General features: G+C 39.2%; 1 protein-coding gene across 2 annotated transcripts in view; it reads left to right on the plus strand.

Annotated features, from left to right (window-relative positions):
- LOC126484217 (meckelin) overlaps positions 1–25,696 on the plus strand; it is a 221,669-nt gene that overhangs the window by 169,362 nt on the left and 26,611 nt on the right. For both annotated transcript variants that reach the window (XM_050107630.1, XM_050107631.1), the window contains exons 12-14: positions 5,076–5,256; positions 23,329–23,460; positions 23,615–23,717. In XM_050107630.1, the coding sequence (XP_049963587.1) occupies positions 5,076–5,256; positions 23,329–23,460; positions 23,615–23,717 (416 nt within the window). The remainder of the gene's footprint in view (positions 1–5,075; positions 5,257–23,328; positions 23,461–23,614; positions 23,718–25,696) is intronic.

The raw sequence follows: 25,696 nt of genomic DNA on the forward strand, positions 1-25,696 counted from the left end.
ACTGCAAAAAGGTGGGAATTTAAGGAGATGGGACCTGGATAAACTGAAAGAACCAGAGGTTATAGAGAGTTTCAGGGAGAGCATAAGGGAACAATTGACATGAATGGGGGAAAGAAATACAGTAGAAGAAGAATGGGTAGCTCTGAGGGATGAAGTAGTGAAGGCAGCTGAGGATCAAGTAGGTAAAAAGACGAGGGCTAATAGAAATCCTTGGGTAACAGAAGAAATATTGAATTTAATTGATGAAAGGAGAAAATATAAAAATGCAGTAAATGAAGCAGGCAAAAAGGAATACAAACGTCTCAAAAATGAGATCAACAGGAAGTGCAAAATGGCTAAGCAGGAATGGCTAGAGGACAAATGTAAGGGTGTAGAGGCTTGTCTCACTAGGGGTAAGATAGATACTGCCTACAGGAAAATTAAAGAGACCTTTGGAGAGAAGAGAACCACTTGTATGAATATCAAGAGCTCAGATGGCAACCCAGTTCTAAGCAAAGAAGGGAAGGCAGAAAGGTGGAAGGAGTATATAGAGGGTTTATACAAGGGCGATGTACTTGAGGACAATATTATGGAAATGGAAGAGGATGTAGATGAAGATGAAATGGGAGATAAGATACTGCGTGAAGAGTTTGACAGAGCACTGAAAGACCTGAGTCGAAACAAGGCCCTGGGAGTAGACAACATTCCATTAGAACTACTGATGGCCTTGGGAGAGCCAGTCATGACAAAACTCTAACATCTGGTGAGCAAGATGTATGAGACAGGCGAAATACCCACAGATTTCAAGAAGAATATAATAATTCCAATCCCAAAGAAAGCAGGTGTTGACAGATGTGAAAATTACCGAACTATCAGTTTAATAAGTCACAGCTGCAAAATACTAACGCGAATTCTTTACAGACGAATGGAAAAACCGGTAGAAACGGACCTCGGGGAAGATCAGTTTGGATTCCGTAGAAATGTTGGAACACGTGAGGCAATACTAACCTTACGACTTATCTTAGAAGAAAGATTAAGAAAAGGCAAACCTACATTTCTAGCATTTGTAGACTTAGAGAAAGCTTTCGACAACGTTAACGGGAATACTCTCTTTCAAATTCTGAAGGTGGCAGGGGTAAAATACAAGGAGCGAAAGGCTATTTACAATTTGTACAGAAACCAGATGGCAGTTATGAGAGTCGAGGGGCATGAAAGGGAAGCAGTGGTTGGGAAAGGAGTGAGACAGGGTTGTATCCTCTCCCCAATGTTATTCAATCTGTATATTGAGCAAGCAGTAAAGGAAACAAAAGAAAAATACGGAGTAGGTATTAAAATTCATGGAGAAGAAGTAAAAACTTTGAGGTTCGCCGATGACATTGTAATTCTGTCGGAGACAGCAAAGGTCTTGGAAGAGCAGTTGAACGGAATGGACAGTGTCTTGAAAGGAGGATATAAGATGAACATCAACAAAAGAAAAACGAGGATAATGGAATGTAGTCAAATTAAATCGGGTGATGCTGAGGGGATTAGATTAGGAAATGAGACACTTAAAGTAGTAAAGGAGTTTTGCTATTTAGGGAGTAAAATAACTGATGATGGTCGAAGTAGAGAGGATATAAAATGTAGACTGGCAATGGCAAGGAAATCGTTTCTGAAGAAGAGAAATTTGTTAACATCGAGTATAGATTTAAGTGTCAGGAAGTCGTTTCTGAAAGTATTTGTATGGAGTGTAGCCATGTATGGAAGTGAAACATGGACGATACATAGTTTGGACAAAAAGAGAATAGAAGCTTTCGAAATGTGGTGCTACAGAAGAATGCTGAAGAGAAGGTGGGTAGATCACGTAACTAATGAGGAGGTATTGAATAGGATTGGGGAGAAGAGAAGTGTGTGGCACAACTTGACTAGAAGAAGGGATCGGTTGGTGGGACATGTTTTGAGGCATCAAGGGATCACAAATTTAGCATTGGAGGGCAGCGTGGAGGGTAAAAATCATAGAGGGAGACCAAGAGATGAATACACTAAGCAGATTCAGAAGGATGTAGATTGCAGTAGGTACTGGGAGATGAAGAAGCTTGCACAGGATAGAGTAGCATGGAGAGCTGCATCAAACCAGTCTCAGGACTGAAGACCACAACAACAACAACAACAACAACAACCAGGTACACCATACCAAATGACTCCTATTACACTCACTTAAAGGTACTGAGAAGATAGCTTCTTGGAAACAACATTCAACATTGCATTAATGTGAAAATATCCTCCTTGGTCTGACAGACCACCTGTGTGTACTGACGGGTTAAATCTGTTTTAGATGTGGACAATAGAGAACCCTTGTATGGCAGAAAACTGTCACACAGCAGTGGCTGGGGGAGAAGTGGGGGAAAGAGCCATTTTGCAGGGATCCTTGAATGCAGTCAACTGCAAATCATCACTCATGTTGGCACCAACGATGTCTGTCACTTGGGTTTGAGACAGTTCTTGGCTCCTTCTGAGGACTGGTACTGAAAACAGCTAGTTCATTTTTGAGGTGCAGACAGTTGTTGATTTACAACATCATGTCAATAATTTATCAAGATTCTTTCGTCTGGACCAAAGTAGAGTTCATCTGTAGATTTCTCAGGGTATACAACATTATGGAACACAGTGGTGACTTGTAAAGTTACCTTGAATAAATGCAGTATACAACACAAATGATCACTTGGGTGACAGAGTATGTCTGTAATGCGTATTGTTATTATCTTAGTTTTGTGGAATCTTCGAGACCTCCCAGTAGATAAAAAGCTAAAAATGTTAGTTGTTAACTGCTGGGGTGTTCATAGCAAAGTCCCAGAACTCACATCTCTCTTATACAGCTGTCTTGGAGCTGAGAGTTATTGAAACTGAAAGTGGAGAATAGGGAAACTGTAATGGCACATAGAATGTGTACCACAGGAGTTGATTAGAACCTGTGGGAGGTCAGTTTGTTGCAATAGACTGAAACATTGCATCTAGTGAGGACCCAAATGAATCCAATAGCAAATTAATATTGTCTTGAGGAGTTCTGCATGAAATTGCAGCATGTTATCTTGGATGGAGAGTCAGATACAGAAGTAACATCAGGCATACCTCATGGTAGTGTGTTGGGTACCTTTCTGTTCATATTGTACATTAATGATCTGGCATAGAATTTTAGTAGTACCCTCCAACTTTGTGAGATGATACACTTATCCATAATGTAGCAATATTTGGAAAAGCTGCACAAAGATTCAGTCTGATCCTGATAAGATTTTAAAGTGGTTCAAAGAGTGGCAACTCGCTTTAAATGCTCAGAAATGTAAAATTGTGCGCTTCACAAAATGCAAGTTTTCATATCCTACAACTACAAATCTATGAGTCACAATTTGTATCAGTCAGTTCATGCAAATACCTGGTAGTAAGAATTTCTGGGGCCATGAATTGGAATGATGACATTGGCTCAGTTTTAGGTCGAGTAGGTGACAGACTTTGAATGTGTTTTCTGATATCCTCAAAATGAACCAATCGTCAAAAGAGATTGCTTACAGGACACTTGCCCTAGCATGTGATTACTGTATTTGGAGTCACTTGATGCAATTCAAAACCAAAACAGTCCAGTTTATTGACAACAACCAAGATAGAGAAGAAATTGACTCAGTCAAATCCTTAGGTTTAAATTAGGTTAAAAATTTGAGCTGGCAGACACATATTGAATACTGGTAACAACAAACTGGGCAGTTTTGCATTTGCAAAGCAAATATTGTCAACCATTACTTACACTGACACAAAAACCACTGCGTAGAAATTACTTTTAATCTGTTATTAGATATAGTGTTGTGTTTGGAGAAACTGAAGTAACGTAGTGTAGATACTAAAAATACAGGAAGAAATCACTAGGAATATGTGTACTATACATCAGAAAGAGCCATGCCACCCATTATTTACAAACCTACAAGTATTAACTCTCCCATTCTTATACATTTATATCCCTCTTGCATGCTGCCACCCTTCAAGAAGTCAGCCACCATTCCTGAACCCTCCCTCCGTCTCCCTGCTCCCTTGCTCCCCACACTATTCCACAGGACACAATCTCTCACACCGTCTACTTGCAAAACTGCCGTCCCCGGTTGCCAGCACATTGTAGTTGGACAGGTTGTGGTTGTGGTTTGTGTGTGTGTGTGTGTGTGTGTGTGTGTGTGTGTGTGCGTGCGTGCGTGCGTGCGTAGAGGTTGATGAAAAGGTAGAAAGAGCTGTATGATATGGCGTTTGAGGGCAGGAAATATCTTCTTAAGAACAAGAACTGTGCATTTTATTAATTTCATGTTTTTTACAAACTAAACAAGTCATCACAAACAGTTGTGTGGTGTGTGAGATTTCAACCAAAATCTTTTGTCACACAGTTGCTTCCTGCACTAAGGTACGAAGAGATTATGCTAAACATTGCTACATTAAGTTGTTCCTTGCTGTCATTCTATACTTAACTTCATCTTATGACATCAGCTGTGTTTTCTAGGCCTATAATTCTGGGAATGATGTGGCACAGTTTACTTGTGTATCTTTTGAGGATATGTCCTGATAATGTGTATTAAGAAGGCATTTCTTTTTTTTTTTCAATTTCATGTTTAAAAGTGTTCTTTAATTTTGTGAGTACTAAGATGCACCCTTAATGTGTTTGGTTTCTTCTGTATCATAGTGGGTAGTTCAAATTTCAGCTACAACCAGTTTTTGTATTGCTAGTTGTACATTTACTAAATCATATGTATTATACCACTTATTCAAAGGCATTTTTTTGTGTCAAATGTAATTTTTTTAAATTTTGTAATCAAATCCTGCCAACTTTTTCCCAAGCAGCAGTGATTTACTGATGTAATTTCTGTGCAGTACATGGACTTCACATTGTTTTGCGTTCCATCTAATTAGAAAACACACTTCGTGTGATAATTATTAGATATTCCATCTACTAACCAGTGACATAGTTCTGTTTACAACATAATAAAGAGTACAAACTGCTCAGACACATTTGTCAGCTGCTTATGGATGAGAAAATTGAAGTGAGCAGTTACTATATACCTTGCTTTTGGTTGCGTACCAACTTACAGGTCACCACATGGATTTGCTGATACAGACATGTATTGTATGATTAACCACCTGCAACGGGAAGAGGAGGATCTCTGTAGTCGTCGAGGGTTGCTACCAGGAACAGACCAACAGACTTTTCAAATGACTGTACCTCCTCAGCTAAGAGCATATTACAACAAAGTAATGTCTACTGTGTCACCTGTAAGTGGGAGAAGGTTTATTACTTGACTTCCACAATGATTCATACACTGTGTGTAAATAATTTGCACATAAAGCACTAATTTATGTTGCACTTACCCGTCATCTGTAAAAAAATTCACTTGTTGCTAAAGACTATTGTCCAGCATACCTGTCATCATTAATCAGTTTTGGAATAACTTTTAGCAATTAATTTGTAATGTGAAAGAAAATAGACTGAGTAATGAGACTCTGTCATTGCTTTAAGGGTTTTCCTTACAATGTGGTGTGTTTTTTGGTGAAGGATTGCCTCCGTTCCTGGTACTTTACCTGTTTAAGATTTTGGGAATTATATATAGAGTGTGGAGTTAATTCATGTGATGGGATTCACAACAGATTATTGGGCATTTTTCCATATTCATTTTGATGACTGCTGGACCAATTTTTATTTCTTGCCTTCATGTTATACGTGATAAAGAAAGTTGACACAAATTACATGTGGTAGTCATAAAATTTTTATTATCACTTTGAAAAAAGGTAACTGTGACTGAGAAATTTGATGACTATGTATTTTCTGCATATCCACTCTTCAATATAACACACCTTCCCCAACAAGGCATGATTTGGTAGAGAACTTGGTTGTAAAAGTAACATTTTGGCTTATTAGGACACACTCCACTTAAAAAATCAGCTTGTCCTCCTCCTGGAAACACCCATCATATGATGGTATCTTTATCTAAAAAAAGAGGAAGAAATCACTGTACAGTTACATCAACAGGTATTGCAAGAAATTGTTTGCAAGAAATTGTTAAGATTTAAGTCCATTGTATTTTAGCCCTTCTACTTACTAATGGTGAAGTGTGTCAGTCTCGAATGAGGAGCTCAGCTTTACAAGCAGTGTCTGCACCTGTCTAGAGAAAATGACAAGCGTAAAACTTATGCCAGTCACCCACCTAATTTTTGATAAACTGTATAAGGAAAAGATATATTGCTACTCACTGTAAAGATGACATGCTGAGTTGCAGACAGGCACAATGAAAAGACATTTACACGTTAGCTTTTCACCAAAACATTCTCCAGAAAAGGAAGCACACACACATTTATTCACAGAAGCAAGCATCCTCCCACACAATTGACTGCCATTTCTGGCAGCTTGGACCAAAGTGCATTATCTATTTTCCTTATACTGTTTATTGAAAATTTGTTAGATGACTGTCAAAAGTTCTCCACTCGTCATTTTCTCTAGATAGTTGCACATGTTCCACGCAACATTGGGCTTCTTGGCCCAGACTGATACACCTCTCTGTCAATACATGAGAGGGCCAAAATCTGCTGGACATAAATCTTAACAATTTCTTGCAATATATGTGGATGCAATTGTACAGTGACTTCTTCCTATTTTCTTAGATAGTGCCAGGTTGCCACAGGTTCTGGAAATTGGGAAATATCAGGGAATTTCATATATGTGAGGGAAACATCAGGAAAATTTGGGGAAAAAAAAAACCACTGGAAAAATCTCGTTTTTGTCTCAGTAGATGAAATGGTTTGTTTACTGAGGTGTCATGCATCATCGCTGGCTGGGTGCAGCTGAGTATGTGTGCTGCTTCTCTACTTTGTCATCACTACCTCTTTTTCCTTCATACCACCCCCCCCCCCCCCCCCAGCTTGCAGTCAATGCTACCACCATTTCTTGCCTCTACTCTAGCAGCTGCCACCAAGAGGCAGGGAGGCATGAGGAGTGGTTTGTTTGGGTATGATTCTCAGAGACTGTAGATGCAACGACCAGAGACGGTGGTTATGTGTGCATGAGTTGTCTTTAAGTGCTTGTGTGAATGTGTGTATCCTCTCATTTTCTGACCAAAGCTGTAGCTGAAAATTTAGTTGTGAGAGTGTGATTTTCTTTTCTAAGTGCCTGTCTGTGGCTCAGAAGTCATCTTTATGATGAATTGCTACCTATCCTTATTATTATTGATTCTCAGGCTATTTGCACAAGTTATCTGTTGCATGCATTGATTACCATTGTCTCATTTCATTAACATGTTGCCTGTGGCCCGTGAATAGTTGGCCACATGAGTGGATTTCCATGATGGGCCAAAACTGCAGGCCACTTCTGCAGGTATTTGTAATGGATTGGGCATGCTGATCTGAAGCCATTCAGTTCCCACTAATGTGCAGGCCATGCCTGTCAGATCTAGTCTCACTGATCTGCCAGCAGGCTGGGTCTTTTTGTATGTGGTGTAATGTGTAATGTGGACCCAGGACTGTGGTGCTCCTCAGCAGGCCAGAGGCCATGGGCAATTGATTTCAGGAATTGCGATTGCCTCACCTCAAGTATGTTGTACAGTGTACCATTTTATAGACATTTTTATTTGTTCTAGTACATTTTGGCACTTCAAAAGTGGTTTATATGTTACAAAGTATGGATGATAAGAAGAAGAAAATTGTTATCAGTTGCTGGTGGTTTTTGAACTATGTACTCTTATATTTCTTGAAAGAAAAATCACAAAACATCTGTGAAATAGTAGATTTAACACAGTGGGTAATAACTGACAATAATGAACATAGTAGAACCACCATTTTATTGGCAATCATCTACAGTGTCAGCTTATACAATTCTTCCCCACCATATACAGTTCTTTCAAGAGGCCTACATATTTCTGAGGTTATTTATCAAATCAGTGAAAGTATTTTAAATCTGTCTTGTGACTCCATGGAAATGCATATTTTTGTCACCAAATGTGTTTTGTTTTATTGAAATAAAATAACGTCAGTGGTCTTAATGAAACACATATACCATTTGGCTTGCTTTCTTCATCTAAAAACAGTTCATTACAAAAGGAGTTGATGTTAGTATTTAAGACTTTTGCTCACACAGGAAACACCATTCTGCTTGCAAGTATATATTTTTATTTCTTTGCTTGCACTTTTGTCTCTTGTACTGTAGCTGCGAAGACAGATTGTCAACTTCCGTCTTAACTTACCCTTGAGATCTCAAAATTTCTCAGGGAAAAATGCTAAAACTTCTCTGGAAATTAGGGAAATATCAGTGATGATAATGATAATGATGATGTTTGGTTTTGTTGGGCGCTCAACTGCACTGTCATCAGCGCCCAAGGGAAATATCAGTGAATTTCACTTGGAGCAACTTGTGGCAACCCTGAATGTGTTCCAGTTGGAACTGCCAGAGATGGCGGTCACTTGTGTGTGAAGCGAGCTTGCTTGTGTGGATGAATGAGTGTTTGTTTCCTTTTTTGAAGAAGGTTTTGGCCGAAAGCTGATATGTAAGTGTCTTTCCATTATGTCTGTCTGCAGCTTACAGTGAGTAGCACGCTATCTTTTCCTTATGTAGTTGATGTTGTTCCAACCTAGAGTTTCCATTGTTTGATTTCAATAAACAGTCTTACTTGCTATTCATTAAGCTCAGTTTTTTGCCCCTCCTAATATGGGGTTCCAAGTGCACTTTCCTTCCATACACCATTGGGACATAAAGTAAAATGTATTCTCTTTCGTTATCTAGATGAAGCAATTTTTGAAATATTTCCTGTGCAGGCTGACACAGTAGTTAATAAACTAGATTTTTATATTAATGAACTAAACTAAATGCTGCTCGAACAGGCCATGAAGGCCCAACGGTACCGACCGGTTCTGGCAGTTTCTGGTGATTAAGGGTGGCAGTGTGGTACTGGTGTGCAAGACTCATACTCCCCCTTGGCTATCGACCTTACTTGGCATTGCTTCGCCGATGTCATTTCAGGATAGCCAGCTGCAATGTTCTGCACAACTTCTTCTCCGAAGATAAGATGCTACTTTGGAGGAATTTTCTATATTTTTAAAATAACTCTGTACACTTGAAAATACTTTGAACTCAATCTCACTGTATTTTCATCACACATAACAGTTTTCATACAACCAAAACATTTTTTGTAAGCTCGACACCTTCCGGTCCGTCAGAAACTATCACATTCATTTTTCCATAAATAAAGTCTACAAATCTCTCCAAGTTTAAGAAGACAACTGTCCGGACCTTATGAAAGTAAGAGAAAGAATGAATAAGTAATTGTCTCTTCTCTTCTTTCAACAACATTCAAATGTTCACACAATAATGTAGACATCACACCGTCTCAGTTACTCCTTGTGCTGGAAATGTAACTTCTTAGGCAGGCTCGACGACTACCTGCCCGCACCGATCACCTATCTGATACACGTCCGTCCTGCACACACATAATTGTAGCGCAGTAGACGCAGTTCTACTTTACCACACTCCTCTCTAAAATAATGCATGTTCGAGGCGGTGGACATACGAGGGTCTCTAGAATTTACCCCGAAATTCTCGAGGAACTACATATCCCTCCCCTTAGCTCAAACACACAATATTTTATAAATGTTCATTATATTCATCAATATTGTATTCATATAAAATTACTTTATGTTTCCATCAATTTATATAATATTTTTCTAGCCATAGGTCACTTCATGTATAGCTCTCTTTCCTTTTCCATGTTAATACCATTATAATTGTGGACCTTTTGATCAATGTAAACTTTGTAAGGACAAGAATCTTTCTGTTCCCTTTCCAATTGTAAATTCCAAGTGTGCATTACCCAAGTGTATGCTGTTGTTTGCCCTTACTTCGTGTGCTACTTTTTCTAAGTATGGATTTATTCAATACTTTTTACAGTCTAGAGGAACTCTGGGTAAATAAAGGTGTTCTTTTCAATTCCTGTAACTTCACACAAACATAACAATGTGAGTGGGAATGAGAATTTAAACTTACCAGAATAATCTTCACAAATGTGTGACTTTTGTCACGATACTGCCCTTTTCCTTTAGGCACTGAACCTATACCTCACATATGGGTTGATACTATGAAAGCACTTCCTCCTTCCGTTTTGGTAGGTACGCCCCTTTAAACAAAATCCTGATATACTATTGTACGGGTCAATCCCCTTCTTGGTGCCCCTGCCCGCACAGTATAGGTCAGCCTTTCTTGGGTCTGCCTACCTGCCCTTTTCCATCCAATCAATGCTGGGTGCGCCCTCCTCCTCCTTGCTGAGTAGGCTTCATAGTCCATTGCCCTAGCATACATCTTTATGTACCCTAAATTCGAATACCTCTCACTCCTTACACTCGCTTCTCAATACTTTCTTTAACCCTTTAGAGTCCTCCATTACTCTTCCAGTCCTATGTTCCCAATAGACACGACACTTGGAAATATTATTTGAAATATACTTACATACAGGGTGAAGGGAAATTCGCACACTCAGGCTTCGCAGCATGACACCTCGCATGCCAGTGATAAAAAAAGTCTCTCTCAAAATTTTGTCTGGCGAGTATATCTTCCAGAAAAAGGACGTTAAAGAGTGACAATCTGGCAACACTGTAACCACATGTATGGTGACTACCTCTGTGAGTACATATTGGTTGTACTGTGCAGTTGGTGCAGTGTGTAAAGTTTTGGATTAGCATGCTGGAGATCAGGGGATTGATCCTGGGTTGAGGCATACATTTTTTATTTGCTAAATGTAGTCCAGGTGGTGTGGTATCTGGCATCTTAATCGTCAACAGCAATTGCAGCGGGTCCTCTAGAAAACATTTGCACTTACATACTACAATCGTAGAAATTGAAGACTCGTCAGCTTTGTAAGAAGCCCTTTCCACATCATGGGCGTGAATTTATTAGTACCACTTCATCTACTAGATGCGAAACCTGTTTCCTTTGTACCTTCCCCCCAATGGTCCCATAGATTAGTTGTTGTTGTTGTTGTGGTCTTCAGACCTGAGACTGGTTTGATGCAGCTCTCCATGCTACTCTATCCTGTGCAAGCTTCTTGATCTCCCAGTACTTACTGCAACCTACATCCTTCTGAATCTGCTTAGTGTATTCATCTCTTGGCCTCCCTCTATGATTTTTACCCTCCACGCTGCCCTCCAATGCTAAATTTGTGATCCCTTGATGCCTCAGAACATGTCCTACCAACCAGTCCCTTCTTCTTGTCAAGTTGTGCCACAAACTCCTCTTCTCCCCAATTCTATTCAATACCTCCTCATTAGTTATGTGATCTACCCAGCATTCTTCAGCATTCTTCTGTAGCACCACGTTTGGAAAGCTTCTATTCTCTTCTTGTCCAAACTATTTATCGTCCATGTTTCACTCCATACATAGCTACACTCCACACAAATACTTTCAGAAACGACTTCTTGACACTTAAATCTATACTCGATGTTAACAAATTTCTCTCCTTCAGAAATGCTTTCCTTGCCATTGCCAGTCTTCATTTTATATCCTCTCTACTTCAACCAACATCAGTTATTTTACTCCCTAAATAGCAAAACTCCTTTACTACTTTAAGTGTCTCATTTCCTAATCTAATTCTCTCAGCATCACCCGACTTAATTCGACTACATTCCATTATCCTCGTTTTGCTTTTGTTGATGTTCATCTTATATCCTCCTTTCAAGACACTGTCCATTCCGTTCAACTGCTCTTCCAAGTCCTTTGCTGCCTCTGACAGAATTACCATGTCATCGGCGAACCTCAAAGTTTTTATATCTTCTCCATGGATTTTAATACCTACTCCGAATTTTTCTTTTGTTTCCTTTACTGCTTGCTCAATATACAGATTGAATAACATCGAGGATAGGCTAGAACCTGTCTAACTCCCTTCTCAACCACTGCTTCCCTTTCATGCCCCTTGACTCTTATGCCTTTCGCTCCTTGTGTTTTACCCCTGCCACCTTTAGAATTTGAAAGAGTATTCCAGCTGAAATATGCTCACTATTTTTATATACTTGAATTTAGCATATTTCGTGACAGTACTCACTTTTCCGTGAAATGTTTATAAGATGATATTTGTCTTCTTGTGTTGGCTTCAGTCGTCTAGCCAAGTATGATTCCACAATGCTGTTTCGTCGGCTGCAGAAATGACCTGGTTCAATGCGTTTGTCTCATTTTTGGTGCTTCAAATACCATTTCGTCGAATGTGGTTCCTTCTTGATGTTTATATAAAAAATAATAACATAATTCATTTTTCCTGTTCACTTGCAAATTATTATAACAGCGACCTGCACGTTGTTCCACTGTCACACACACCGGGCGTTCACTGCCGACTGACTACGGTCAAAAACGACTCCAGTGTCAAAGACATTTCACACAACACACAAGCTTCCAGTTGTAACCAGTCTCTTTGATATTCTTCGTTACATTTGCTAATATTAATCAATATGCTGTCACTCTTGAACATATAAGCAAATTAGCATAAAATAAGACAAATTACAATTCACAAAAAAATATTCTGACAAAAATATGAGAAAACATTTACAACCTCCCTCATTATATTTGATATCGACAAATCCGGTAGCAAATAACACATCTATCAGATCCATTACACAGTCAACATTGTCAAAAGCTTTCTCTAAGTCTACAAATGCTAGAAATGTAGGTTTGCCTTTCCTTAATCTATTTTCTAAGAGAAGTCGTAGGGTCAGCATTGCTTCAAGTATTCCAACATTTCTACGGAATCCAAACTGATCTTCCCCGAGGTCGGCTTCTACCAGTTTTTCCATTCGTCTGTAAAGAATTCGCGTTAGTATTTTGCAGCGATGGCTTATTTAACTGATAGTTCCGTAATTTTCACATCTGTCAACACCTGCTTTCTTTGGGATTGGAATTATTATATTCTTCTTGAAGTCTGAGGGTATTTCGCCTCTCTCATAAACCTACATCTTGCTCACTAGATGGTAGAGTTTTGTTAGGCCTGGCTCTCCCAATGTAATGTTGTCTACTCCCGGGGCCTTGTTTCGGCTTAATGTCCTCCAGTGCTCTGTCAAACTCTTCACGCAGTATCTTATCTCCCATTTCATCTTCATCTACATCCTCTTCCATTTCCATAATATTGTACTCAAGAACATCACCGTTGTATAGACCCTCTATGTACTCCTTCCACCTTTCTACTTTCCCTTCTTTGCTTAGAACTGGGTTTCCATCTGAGCTCTTGATATTCATACAAGTGGTTCTCTTTTTTCCAAAGGTCTCTTTAATTTTCCTGTAGGCAGTATCTGTCTTACCCCTAGTGAGATAAGCCTCTACATCTTTACATTTGTCCTCTAGCCATCCCTGCTTAGCCATTTTGCACTTCCTGTCGATCTCATTTTTGAGACGTTTGTATTCCTTTTTGCCTGCTTCATTCACTGCATTTTTTTTTTTTTTTTTTTTTTTTTTTTTTTTTTTTTTTTTTCATCAATTAAATTCAATATTTCTACTAGCCCTCGTCTTTTCACCTACTTGATTATCTGCTGCCTTCATTGCTTCATCCCTCAATGCTACCCATTCTTCTTCTACTGTATTTATTTTTCCCCATTCCTGTCAATTGTTCCCTTATGCTCTCCCTGAAACTCTCTATAACCTCTGGTTTAGTCAGTTTATCCAGGTCCCATCTCCTTAAATTCCCCAAATAGCAAAACTCCTTTACTACTTTAAGTGTCTCATTTCCTAATCTAATACCCTCAGCATCACCCGACTTAATTCGACTACATTCCATTATTCTCGTTTTGCTTATGTTGATGTTCATCTTATACCCTCCTTTCAAGACACTGTCCATTCCGTTCAACTGCTCTTCCAAGTCCTTTGCTGTCTCTGACAGAATTACAATGTCAGCGGTGAACCTCAAAGTTTTTATTTCTTCTCCATGAATTTTAATTCCTACTCCAAACTTTTCTTTTGTTTCCTTTATTGCTTGCTCAATATACAGATTGAATAACATTGGGGAGAGGCTACAACCCTGTCTCACTCCCTTCCCAACCACTGCTTCCCTTTCATACCCCTTCCCAGTGTCAGTTATAATGCATAAAATGGAAAATTTTCACCAGAGAATTGAGAGATAAATGCTTACTGTGTTTACCGGATAAATTGAGCCCTTACGTTTGTATAGAAACTTGATCATTATTATATTAATGAAAGCCTTTTGAGGATAGGAATCAGGTTATTTGAATATAACAGTTTTTGATAAAACTTAACATTTTTTAAATAAAATATTTTAATAGTCAGAGTCACAAATGATTAACATTAAATGATGACTAGTTTCAGCTGATTATAGAGCCACTGAAGCGTGTGTAACATTTTTGTGAAATGACATACCCCACTTCCAGCCTTCCATAACAGTGAAAGATGTTTGTGATGTTCTGTAGTAAGTAACTGTTGGGACATCCCACTATGGAAGACATTGTTACAATATGTGCAGATGGGAGAATGTCTTGGACTCATCACATCTACAAGACAGGACGGCGAGTGGGCATTTTCACCTGCTGTGTGGGGCTGTTTTTTCCATGGCGTCCTTGTTTGAGGGTACTTAGAAGACAAGGAGACTAAAGATAAGGCCACGGCTGCAATGAAAATAATGAAAAATGACTGTCGAACTGGCTTTTGTAGAGAATACTTCTTGTCTTAATCTTATCCAAGCCATGGAAGTTTTAAACAGACCTGTCAACCTGCATTGTACCCAAGGTTGTATATTGATGTACAGTGTTTTTGCTACAGAAAGTGTTAATACAGAAGGTGTTAATACAGAAGGTTTAAAGTTCAATCATTTGTGTCATTCAAGTAGCTTGGAAGACAATTAATGCTCTCTTGAAAACTGCTTTAACACAGGTAATGGAACTAAGTAGCAGGGCCACCTCAGCAAACGTCAAGAATGGTGGTAAAGAGAAATTTTACTAAGTAGATCTACTGACATCAATTGTCGGAAGGTTAAAGATTGCCCTCAAGAAATGTAACATTGATACTATACCAAAAACCATCTATATTGCATTTCACTACCTGCAGACCAATATAAAAGCATGCAGTGTCTGCTTGTAAAATGATGCTAAGATACAAAGATGTCAGCATCACAGTGGGCAATCATGTAAGAGACAGATCTCACATGAGCAAATACTACATGTTTTAACAGTCAATTTGAAGACGGCTGTATAATCAGCTGAAACTAGTTATCATTTCGTGTTTTTCACTTGTAATCTTGACTATTAAAGATTTTATTAATGTTTTGTAACTTTTTACGTAACTTTTAGATCACTTTTTTCCAGCCAGGCTATGTCAGGAATTAATAATAAGTTTTAAACTACTTTGTTCTTATGCTTTTGAAACTTTGTACTGTTTCAAACAGTCCAAAGTAATGTTGAGTTGGATCTCTGTTTGATTAAAAATTTTTGATATGAAATATATATAATGTTTTTCTTTTGAAATAAATGGACAGTGCTTGATGCTAGAATTTTGAAACCTCGTATTCCTCTAGACTAAAGAAGAATTAACAAATGAAGTAACATGGTAAAATGATTATTGTTACAAATCTACTGGGCTGCATAGCTACTTTGCTGGGCCATTTTAAGAACAGGCCTTAGAGAAAATCTTTGTATGGTGACTCTTGGATAGTGATTATCGCACTAGCTAAAACTCTAACACAGGAATAATGCACCACCAGAACAGTCTTTCGTAAAACCAGCTATATGATGATGTCAATAAATAATGAGGAACTTTTGTCATCCAGAGCAAAGTAATGAGCATGAATATTTGCTACTGAAATATGCAATATACTGTGTGTAGAGAAGAAGCATAGAAACTATCTGACAAGTGACTCACAATCACAGAAATAAAGCTCATTTGTGGAGAACTGCATGAGTACTACTGAAGTACCATTTTTGTCAGACAAGAGACAGTGGCAGTACCAATACAGATTATATTGAGCTAGTTACACTTGTAATCCTACCAGATGTACCGATACGCACAGATGACTGGTGAGGTCGCTTGACATGGTATGGAGTGATACATCGGCTCACAGCTGGTGATGTGGGTGAGCAACAGCAACAGATGTAAGGATTACTGTGGACTATCTTGGCTTCACTTGTCTTAACTCCTGATGTGTAATACATACTCTCCAGTGGACTTATTGATGATGACCTTGCAATTGTGCACACTGATTTTGACTGTGTTGTTCCTGGCCATCAACTTGTGGCTTGTGTGTGGACATGCCTATTCTCCTGATGTCATGCACACTTTGTTTGACCACATGTTGTGCCTACCGTGAGGCAGTCCCCAACAACCAGTCTTTTCTTCCCCTCCTATCTTGTAAGTCTCTCTTGCTCTGGAGTTCTGGGCAACTTTTTGATAACCCTCCCCATTTCTTAAACGTCACAAGTCTTATTCCTTCATCCCTCTTCCTTTCCCTCCAACCCTTCTGCCAGAAGAATGAGCCAATGGCTCTGAAAGATTGCACATTTCCTTAACTTTTATGTGTGTTTTCTTCTGCTGCTGCTTGGTGCGTAGATCTTTTTATCTATCCACTTATAGTAAACTAGGAAAAGTGACTGATGTATCAGTATTTGAAAGGGCCGATACATAAAATCAGACCCCTACTAAAAGGTAACATATTAATAATTTATTTACAATATGTACATTTAATAACTGGTATATACATAACAATGTACGGAAAGTTCTGTTTGAGAATTACAAATTATTTAGGAATCAAGGAGACAGCTTACTGAAAGACAGAAGCGCTGCATCGTTGATAGGTACACAAATAAAAGGTACAGAGCTTGGCTAGCTTTCGAAATAGATTTCCTTTTTCAATCTTGTAGGAAGAAGTGCGCGCGCGCGCGCGCGCGCGCGCACACACACACACACACACACACACACAGAGATATATGCAAATGTCTGTCTCCCTGCATGGTACTCAGTTGACTGAGCTGTAGGACTTTCTGTGGCACTGAGTTATATATAGTGACAGTAATGTTCTTGATAGAAACAAATAGTCTTGACTCCTGATAAAACATTGACACGTAGTTAAGTTTAGTAGTGTCATGCTATGTCAACGTATTGTCCTCACTGCATTCTTCTGTAGAAACAAAAGTCTTGAGTCCTGATACAACATTGACATGTAGTAAAGTTTAGTGTGTCATGCTATGTCTATGTATTGTCCCCACTGCATTCTTCTGAACTAAGGTTGATAAGTATGTTGATTCATTGAGTCTCTGGATGAAGCTTTGAGTGTGGCTGCTTAGAAAGATGTGTCGGCCAATTGGAGTCACAAACAGTGAGGTCATGTGAATTTTGTGCCCTCTGTTGGCATGTATGCATGGCGTCCCTCCCTCGGAGTCAGTGGGAAATGGAAGAGTGAGCTCACCCAGCGGCATGCTGGTGTGATATTTAAAAGTGCCGTCTGTTGTGTAGCTGTAAGGAATGCACCAGGTGTAGTCAATGAAGATGCCATTGATATGGCAGTCAAAAAGCTTAGCATTTACTCAAGAACTTAAATAATGACCAACCAAAAAGTAGGAACATTTCAAAAATCACCACAGACAAAACTGCTCTCCAGCTTACTCTGAACAGAAAGAGTGAAAAAGGAAAGACCATTAAAAAGTACCCATAATCATTTATGGCAGGAAAAAATACTGAACTGAGGAAGCAGTGAGCAGCTGTAGATGTGGCAAAACCACTGGAATAAATGACATATGGGCCAGATAAAATTTTTAGGACAAAGTCCAAAGTTTTTACGTTATTCAGCAACTGTATCAGGCAATGTCAAATTGCACTATTAAAAATCCAGAAGAGACTTTGGCAATTTTAAGACCTGTAGGCCAATTACTCCCATATAATCTCCACAGAGCCTTTGAATGTGTAATCTTGACTCATCTTGAGCTATTGATAGAACCAGAACTTGTACCTGCACAGTCCAGATGAGAGAACTCATCTAGAGGACCAATATTTGAAAATATCAAAGAAGGAATTTAGATTCATGTGATGTCTGTTCTTTTGGACATTTCTGAAAGAAGACACTATTCTTGATCCTACAGCTGTATACATACATGATGAAATGAAACAGAAATTCTGACATTGGTTGCATTCGGGCATTGAAATGAATTCATTGGTGACAAGTGAAAATTTGTGCTGGACTTATCTGAAATAACAGACACAATACATATATGCCTTGACGGCCATTAGAGGTCATTTTCACGTAGATGCACACTCTCAACTCTTGTGGGAATCAGTGTGTGTCTGCGAGCAGTGAGAATCATGGATAGGGGGCAATATGTAAGTAGCATACAAGTTGGGAATATGGGTTGGACAGGAAGCATGCTCAGATAGGCGAAGTGGTTAAGGTAACTGTTTGCGTAAAGTGGAAAATCTAGGTTCAAACCCCGATCTGGTACAAATTTTTACTTGTCACTATTGAATTTATTTCACTGCCTAATTGCAGCTGATGTCAGAATTTCTATTTCATTTCATCATCAAGAGGAAAATTTTCTAGAATGGAGAAAAGCTGAAGAATATTTGCTACATTGATGATATGCAATATTTGCTGATGGCTTAAATAGTCTTCAACACCTGTATCCCAGATTGATGAAACTAGTGAGCATTATGGCCTTGAAATCAGCATAAAGCAGAATTAATCGTCATCAGCAAGAAATAGCAAACTGTCATCTCAATACTAATGGTAAATTTCTTGTCAAGTAAACAAAAATCCATATCAGGGGAGTAACATTGACAACCAATGGCATAACTTGCAAGAAATTAAAGACTGTTTTGAGGAAGCCAGCACAGCATTTTGTTAAATGACTAATGTATTCAAGAGCCATCACATCTTAATTGAAACAAAATTAAAATTTCTATATTGGTACATAGTTTCCATCCATTTCTATGGAGCTGAGATCTAGACTTTGGCACAGATGACTTGGCAAATGCGTTGAGGCATTTGAGATGTGGCTGTACAGGATATTGCCAGGAGTACCAAGGACAGACCAAATTACTAACAATAACATAGATGGAGCCCTGTCTGTTGGACAGAAACAAGCATATTCCAACTCTGGCCAGTGTTTTTAACAGAGCTGTTTCGGCACCTTTGTAAAGTCCAGCTGTGTGGTGGTGCCCGTAAGGGGAGCTAAATCCAATAATTCCTCTATGGTGTTCGGATTGTCAGTGATGTCCCTAATGAAAATGGCTGTGAGGGGTTGTCACATGAAAACTGAACACCCACCACAACAAGATCATGGAATGGTTCCCTTCAAAAGTAACCACCACAGGCATTATGACATTTATCCTACTGGGAGACAAGATGATAATTTTCTGTCTCATAGAAAGCAATTGGCCACTGATGGAGCCACAACCGCACCCACTGTTGCACTTTCTCATCCGACTCAAACCAGTGTGCATGCACGTCTTTCTTCAGGTCGCCAAAGAAGTAAAAATCACACTGTGAAAGATCCAGGCTGTAGGGAGGATGTTGTAGTGTTTCCCAACCAAAATGCTGAAACATAGCCTTCATTCAACTAGCAGTGTGAGGGTCAGCGTTATTTCGCGACAGTATGAGTCTGTTGACAGTATTTCTGGGCATTTTGACTTTATGGCATGTTGCTGTTTCTGCAGAGTGTCTTCATAGTGCTGTGCGTTAATTGTGGTTCCACACCAGAGGAACTGAATGGGCAGACGACCGCTGTAGTCGAAGGAGGAGGTCATCATGATCTTACTGGATCATGTGGTTACAGCTTTGGATTTCTTTGGTGGGGGGAGACTTGTGATGTTTGCAATTTTGGCTTTGCCATGTGCCTTGGGATCAAAATTGTGGCACCAGGGGACAGAAATGCATGCTCTTCCTCATAGTACTGCAGTGGATGACTCAGACTTGATGCCATTTTGTTCGTCTTTTGTCTCTCTGTAAGGTGATGTGGCACTTACTCTGTGCAAATTTTGTGATAGTGCATGGCATGCTTGGAGCCACGACTAATGCTGACTTTAACATCACTTTCATCTTCTGTGATTCATCGGTCGCCCTGGATAAGGCCTTCAAACTGCCCCATCACATCAGGGGCAATGGCTTGATGGGTATGTCCTCAGCACGGATTGTCTCACTGTGATGTATGCCCTTCCTGGAATCTCCTCAGCCACTTGTGCACACATGTCAGGGACAGGCAGTGTCCACTGTACACAGTGGACATGCAACGATGAATTTTGTGCACTACAGTGCCCTCAGCTACCATAAAATGGACCACAGCTCTGTGCTCTTATTTGCTTGCCTCCTTGTTAACAGCTGTACGAACACACTGGACCAGCCTGTCAGCTATCAAGGTCATAACCCAACAATGTCTTGCACCTGTGATGTGGCACTATGCTGTTCCCCCACCCCAGTGGTGAGAGTATCGAAACATAACAACACTGGGGCCACTTGTCGAGTGGACTGTGTATTATGGTGGAGTTTGGTTTTCATTTGACTGCCCCTTATAAGTACACAGTATCTGATATGTCATCACTATCATTGACAACTAAGGAATAATGTGCAGCCTTCTGTGTTGTATCACCTAGTTCCTATGGGACATCTGCAAGCATGTCCTAAATATGTTGCATGATAGTTTTAGAGGCAAACTTATTCTTTTAAAGTCTTCTATCAAATATGGACAAATTTCTTCAGTGACCATCACAATCACTTCTTTTGCAAAGTTTCTTTCAGTAAACAGCCTTACTTTCTTGACTACATGAAAAGTTATTCTGTAGCACAGCGTGACAGACACTTCACTATTTTGATAGTCCTCCACATCACATATTCCTTTCATTCTCACATTACTGTGTCATGTACTTCTTCCTGATATTTTTCGTATTCATTTGTGTGATACACAGGACAATGATGTTATAAATTACATCCCTTAATACTCCATACTTCTTTGTTACATACTAAACACTTTGCAACTTCACCACATCACACAAATAGAAAAAGATTTTCCCATACAGACAGAGAAACTGGCTGCTCAGTTTTACTTGTGCTCATCATGTTATTGTCATTGAGAATACTACAGCTGGCTGAACTCTCCAGCCTCATACTAACAGTGCTATTTCTCTAGGCAGTATTGCAGTACACAGCTGTCACCTGAAGTCACACAAACTGACAGGGTTACTCTTTGTTCCAACATATCCTGAAGCTGTTATCCTCTAATGGACATGCAGTGACAAATGGAAACATATATAAAGGGCTGCAGAACATTCTTCAGGGAAAGGTACCTGGTAGAAAAGGATGAGGAAGAAGAAGATCTTGGCTTGGAAACTTGATGTGGACTTTACATATGAGCAGGGAACTCTGTTTTTCAGTCAAGCGAAAGTGCTGCAGCTGTGATGGCACTAGAAGAAGAAGAAGAAGAAGAAGAAGAAGAAGAAGAAGAGGGGGAGAGGATGGCTATGGTTTGAAGAAGGATGCCACTGAAGGTCCCTGGCACTACCACCTCCAATAAATCAAAGGCACAAATTGATACAGTCCACCTGCGAAATAAAGAAGCTGGAAGCTATGCAGGACCTTAAATGAATCCACACTTGATTGGTATTGCACCTCCAAGAAAGCACTCCGTCTTCAGGCCACGAGTGGCCTACTGGGACCATCTGACCGCTGTGTCACCCTCAGAGGAGGATGCAGATAGGAGGGGCGTGGGGTCAGCACACCGCTCTCCCGGTCGTTATGATGGTATTCTTGACCGAAGCCGCTACTATTCGGTCGAGTAGCTCCTCAATTGGCATCACGAGGCTGAGTGCAGCACCTCCAATAATCATTGTGATATTTTGATACTGCAATTCCAGATGCACTATAACTTGCTTTGTAAGCTGTTCAAATCCTCATGGGTAGCAAACCCCACGATCGTGTGCACTTCATCTTTTGAGCTGCGTTACACTGCAGCTGAATATTCCTTCCCATTCAAATAAGATTGATATTGCACTAAACAGCACTTGCGGAATTATCACTGATGGTCTCAAACCCATCAAGAAAATCTTTGCCCCAAAAAACTGTAACCGTTCCCTGCACAGGTATATGTACTGCAGTTCATGACTCAAATTAAGGATGAGCTTTGTGAAGAACACCAAAGAGCTTGTACAAATACCAGAGAATGCTCATGTGGGCCAATGGAAAGAAAATCTGGGAAACATGAATGACTGGACGTAAACTGCTGTAGAAATAACTCCAGGACATCAGTGTTGTCCTAACAAACTGAGAACTGAAGTGATGAGATCCAAAAACAATTTAGTTAAATGGAAATGAAAGTTGTAGATCCACCCAGCTTGAAGAAACCGAATGAATGTTGCATTTTTTAAACAACTGCAATGTGACATGGCGAACAAGGAAATAACACTGGGAGAATCATAAAAATATTAAGCTTTGGTAGAAAATTTCTTATTGCTTGTGACTTATTGTAAAATTTAATAAATTGTTTCTTTTATTTTACAATGTGTTTTACTACTGCCAGCAAAGGATTAGTCAGTGACAGTAGTGGAACACAATTGCAAAAATGTTTTAGCTGTTAAAGTTGTCTTAATCAATGTGAGTGTAGATGTTGATTTCTGTAAATAAGTACAATTATTTGTTGGATTTCATGTTGCTTCTGATAGGAAATAAATGAAGCTAAAAGTCGTCTTGAATTATAAATGTTTTGCTGCACTTGTATATACTTTATTTAACAACTGGTTTTGTATGTAAAACATTCTCGGTTTTCTTGCCGCATCAATTTGCAATAAAATCTCAAACTTTGTTTTGTAGCATAGAAGCCACATCGGATTACATCTTAATTTTAGTTTGTGCTTTGCTGAGATTCAAAAGCCTGCAAAATGTCTTTTTTGCCTTTCTAAGCAATTTATTACACACTATCTTGTATGATGGACATTGACAGACAGAAGTAGACATCTTGAATAATAACCGCTCGGCTGCTATGAAACAAGTTTTTAAATTACAAAAGCCGCCAAGGAGTTATGATTCAAGATGTCTACTTGCGGCTGCAGTTGTCCCTCAAAACTTAAAGTGTTACGAAATAAGCAAGTAATGTGTAACATTATGCCAAGCGAAACAGATTGTGAAAAATGCTGACAATGGTACAGTTGGAGAACATAAATAAAATAACCTAAAACTGGACAGGATGTTGTGAATTTTATTCTAAAAACCAACATGAAAAAAAATCATATCCCAGATTCCAGACTTGTTTCAGTAAAAAGTAATCCTGATTTTCACTTTGCATAAATAGCTGTCAGCTGCAACATCAATTTTTTGTGTTATCAGATTATTCATATGCATTTTTAAATGTTTTTTAAAGGTAATACAACCCAACAAACGGTTATCTGCTGCTGCTGCTGGTCTTCGGACAAAAATGCCAATTGGAAACACTGAAAGAATTCTACAAGCTTATCAAAATCTGAACAAATTTTTATCAGCATTTTTAGATCATGTAAGTTTTACAGTGGTGGTCTTTTAGTACAAACTGCTTTTTTAATTTCCACAGTTTAAAAAAAAATCATCATATTTTAGCTATGTTCTCACTGCAAATTCATTGGTTTCTTATTTTCAGTTTCAATGTTAATTTTATCTGGTTCTTGTTACAGGCTTTGAAAGACTTAGACTATGAAATCAGAGACAAATTGTTTGTGGAGGCCCTGCTGGACATAGAATTTGCAGAGAATTCTGACAAAGGAGTCCTGTATACTGGTAAACTTTTCTTGATAAATATGATGTCTTTGTTGTTATGAGTTGTAATCTCAGAAATATTTCACCAGTTTTTACTTCTGTGGTGCAGTTACCTTAAGTTGTTCATTATTTATCTTACATGAGGAGGCTGCAGGTTTGCACATTTCTGCACAATACAACCAAAGGAAATGGTAAAGAAATACTCCCTAGTCATTGGAAAGTGTCCACTGAAAGATATTCCAACCCTTAAGAAAAGAAAACACATTGTCTAGCATCGTCACACACAGTTAAAATTCATAAATACGGTCACTATTATCTGCTTTGACTCAGTGTAAAGTAGCTGACTGTGTACTGTGCCTAGTAAGTGGATTGAGGGTGAAAAAGATCCACCATGATTCAATAACGAGATTCAGAAACTGCTGAGGAAGCAGAGGCTGTTGCACACTCAGTTCAAAACAGAACTTACAAATGATGACCGGCAAAGGTTATCAGAGATTTATGCATCTGGGGAAAGATCTATGCACGAAGCATACAACTACTACCATGGTCATACCTTAGCAAAAGATCTGACAGAGAACCAGAGGAAACTCTGGTTCTATGTAAAATCGCTAAGTTGGTCTAAGGCTTCCAGCCAGTCACTTGTTGAATAGTCTGCTGTAACATTTGAAGGTAGAAAAACGAAAGCCAAAGTCTTAAGTTTCATGTTCAAGAAATCTTTCACACAGGAGAATCGTACAAACATACCATTGTTTGACCATCGAACAGACTCCCATATGGATGACAGTAATAAGGATCCCTGGCACAGGAGAAACGACTGAAGGAGTTGAGTACAAATAAGTCACCAGGTCTGGATGGAACCCCAATTAAGTTTTTCAAAGAGTACTTAGCTCACATTTGTCATGAATCTCTCGCACACGCAATGTCCCAAGCAACTGGAAATAGCACAGGTGACTCCTGTGTATAAGAAGGGCGAAAGAACAGACAGGCAAAATTACATACCAGTATCCCTAACATTGGTTTGCTACAGAATTCTTGAATGTGTTGTCAGTTCAAATACAGTAAATATTCTGGAGACTGAAAATCTTATATCCACGAATCAGCATGGTTTTAGAATGCATTACTCATGGAAAACTCAGCTTGCCCTTTCCTGACATGTTATGCTTCGGATTGTGGATGAAAGGCAACAGGCAGATTCCACACTTCTAAATTTCCAGAAAGTGTTTCATACTGTGCCCCATTGCAGGCTGTTAAAGGAGGCACAATCATAGGGAATAAGATGAAAGATGTGTGAGTGACACAAAGACTTCTTAAGTTATAGAACCCAATATGTGTCGTCGGCGACGAATGTTCATCAGAGAAAGGGTATCATGAGAAGTGCCCCAGGGAAGGGTGGTAGGACTGCTGTAATTCTCTATAAATGGTTTGGTGGACAGGGTGGGCAGCAATCAGTGTTTGTTTGCTGATGATGCTGTAGTGTATGGTAAAGTGTCATTGATGAGTGACTGTAGGAGGATACAAGATGACTTAGACAAAATTTCTAGTTAATGTGATGAATGGCAGCTAGCTCTAAATGTGTAAAAATGTAAGTTAGTGCAGATGAGTAGGAAAAACAAATCCATAATGTTCAGATACAGCATTAGTAGTGTCCTGCTTGACACAGTCACATCATTTAAATATCTGGGCATAACATTGCAAAGCAATATGAATTGGAACGAGAGTGTTAGGATTGTAGTAGGAAGGTCAAATGGTCGACTTCCAATTATTGGGAGAATTCTAGGGAAGAGTGGTTCATCTGTAAAGGAGACCATATATAGAATGCCAGTTCAACCTATTCTTGAGTACTGCTTGAGTGTTTGGAACCCATACCGGGCTCTGTTAAAGGAACACATCGAAGTAATTCAGAGGTGGGCTGCTAGGTTTGTTACCACTAGGTTCAGACAACACACTAGTATTACAGAGATGCTTTGGGAATTCAAATGAGAATCCCTGGAGGGAAGGTA

This window comes from Schistocerca serialis, chromosome 6 (assembly GCF_023864345.2).
Source record: "Schistocerca serialis cubense isolate TAMUIC-IGC-003099 chromosome 6, iqSchSeri2.2, whole genome shotgun sequence".
Taxonomy (NCBI): Eukaryota; Metazoa; Arthropoda; class Insecta; order Orthoptera; family Acrididae; genus Schistocerca; species Schistocerca serialis.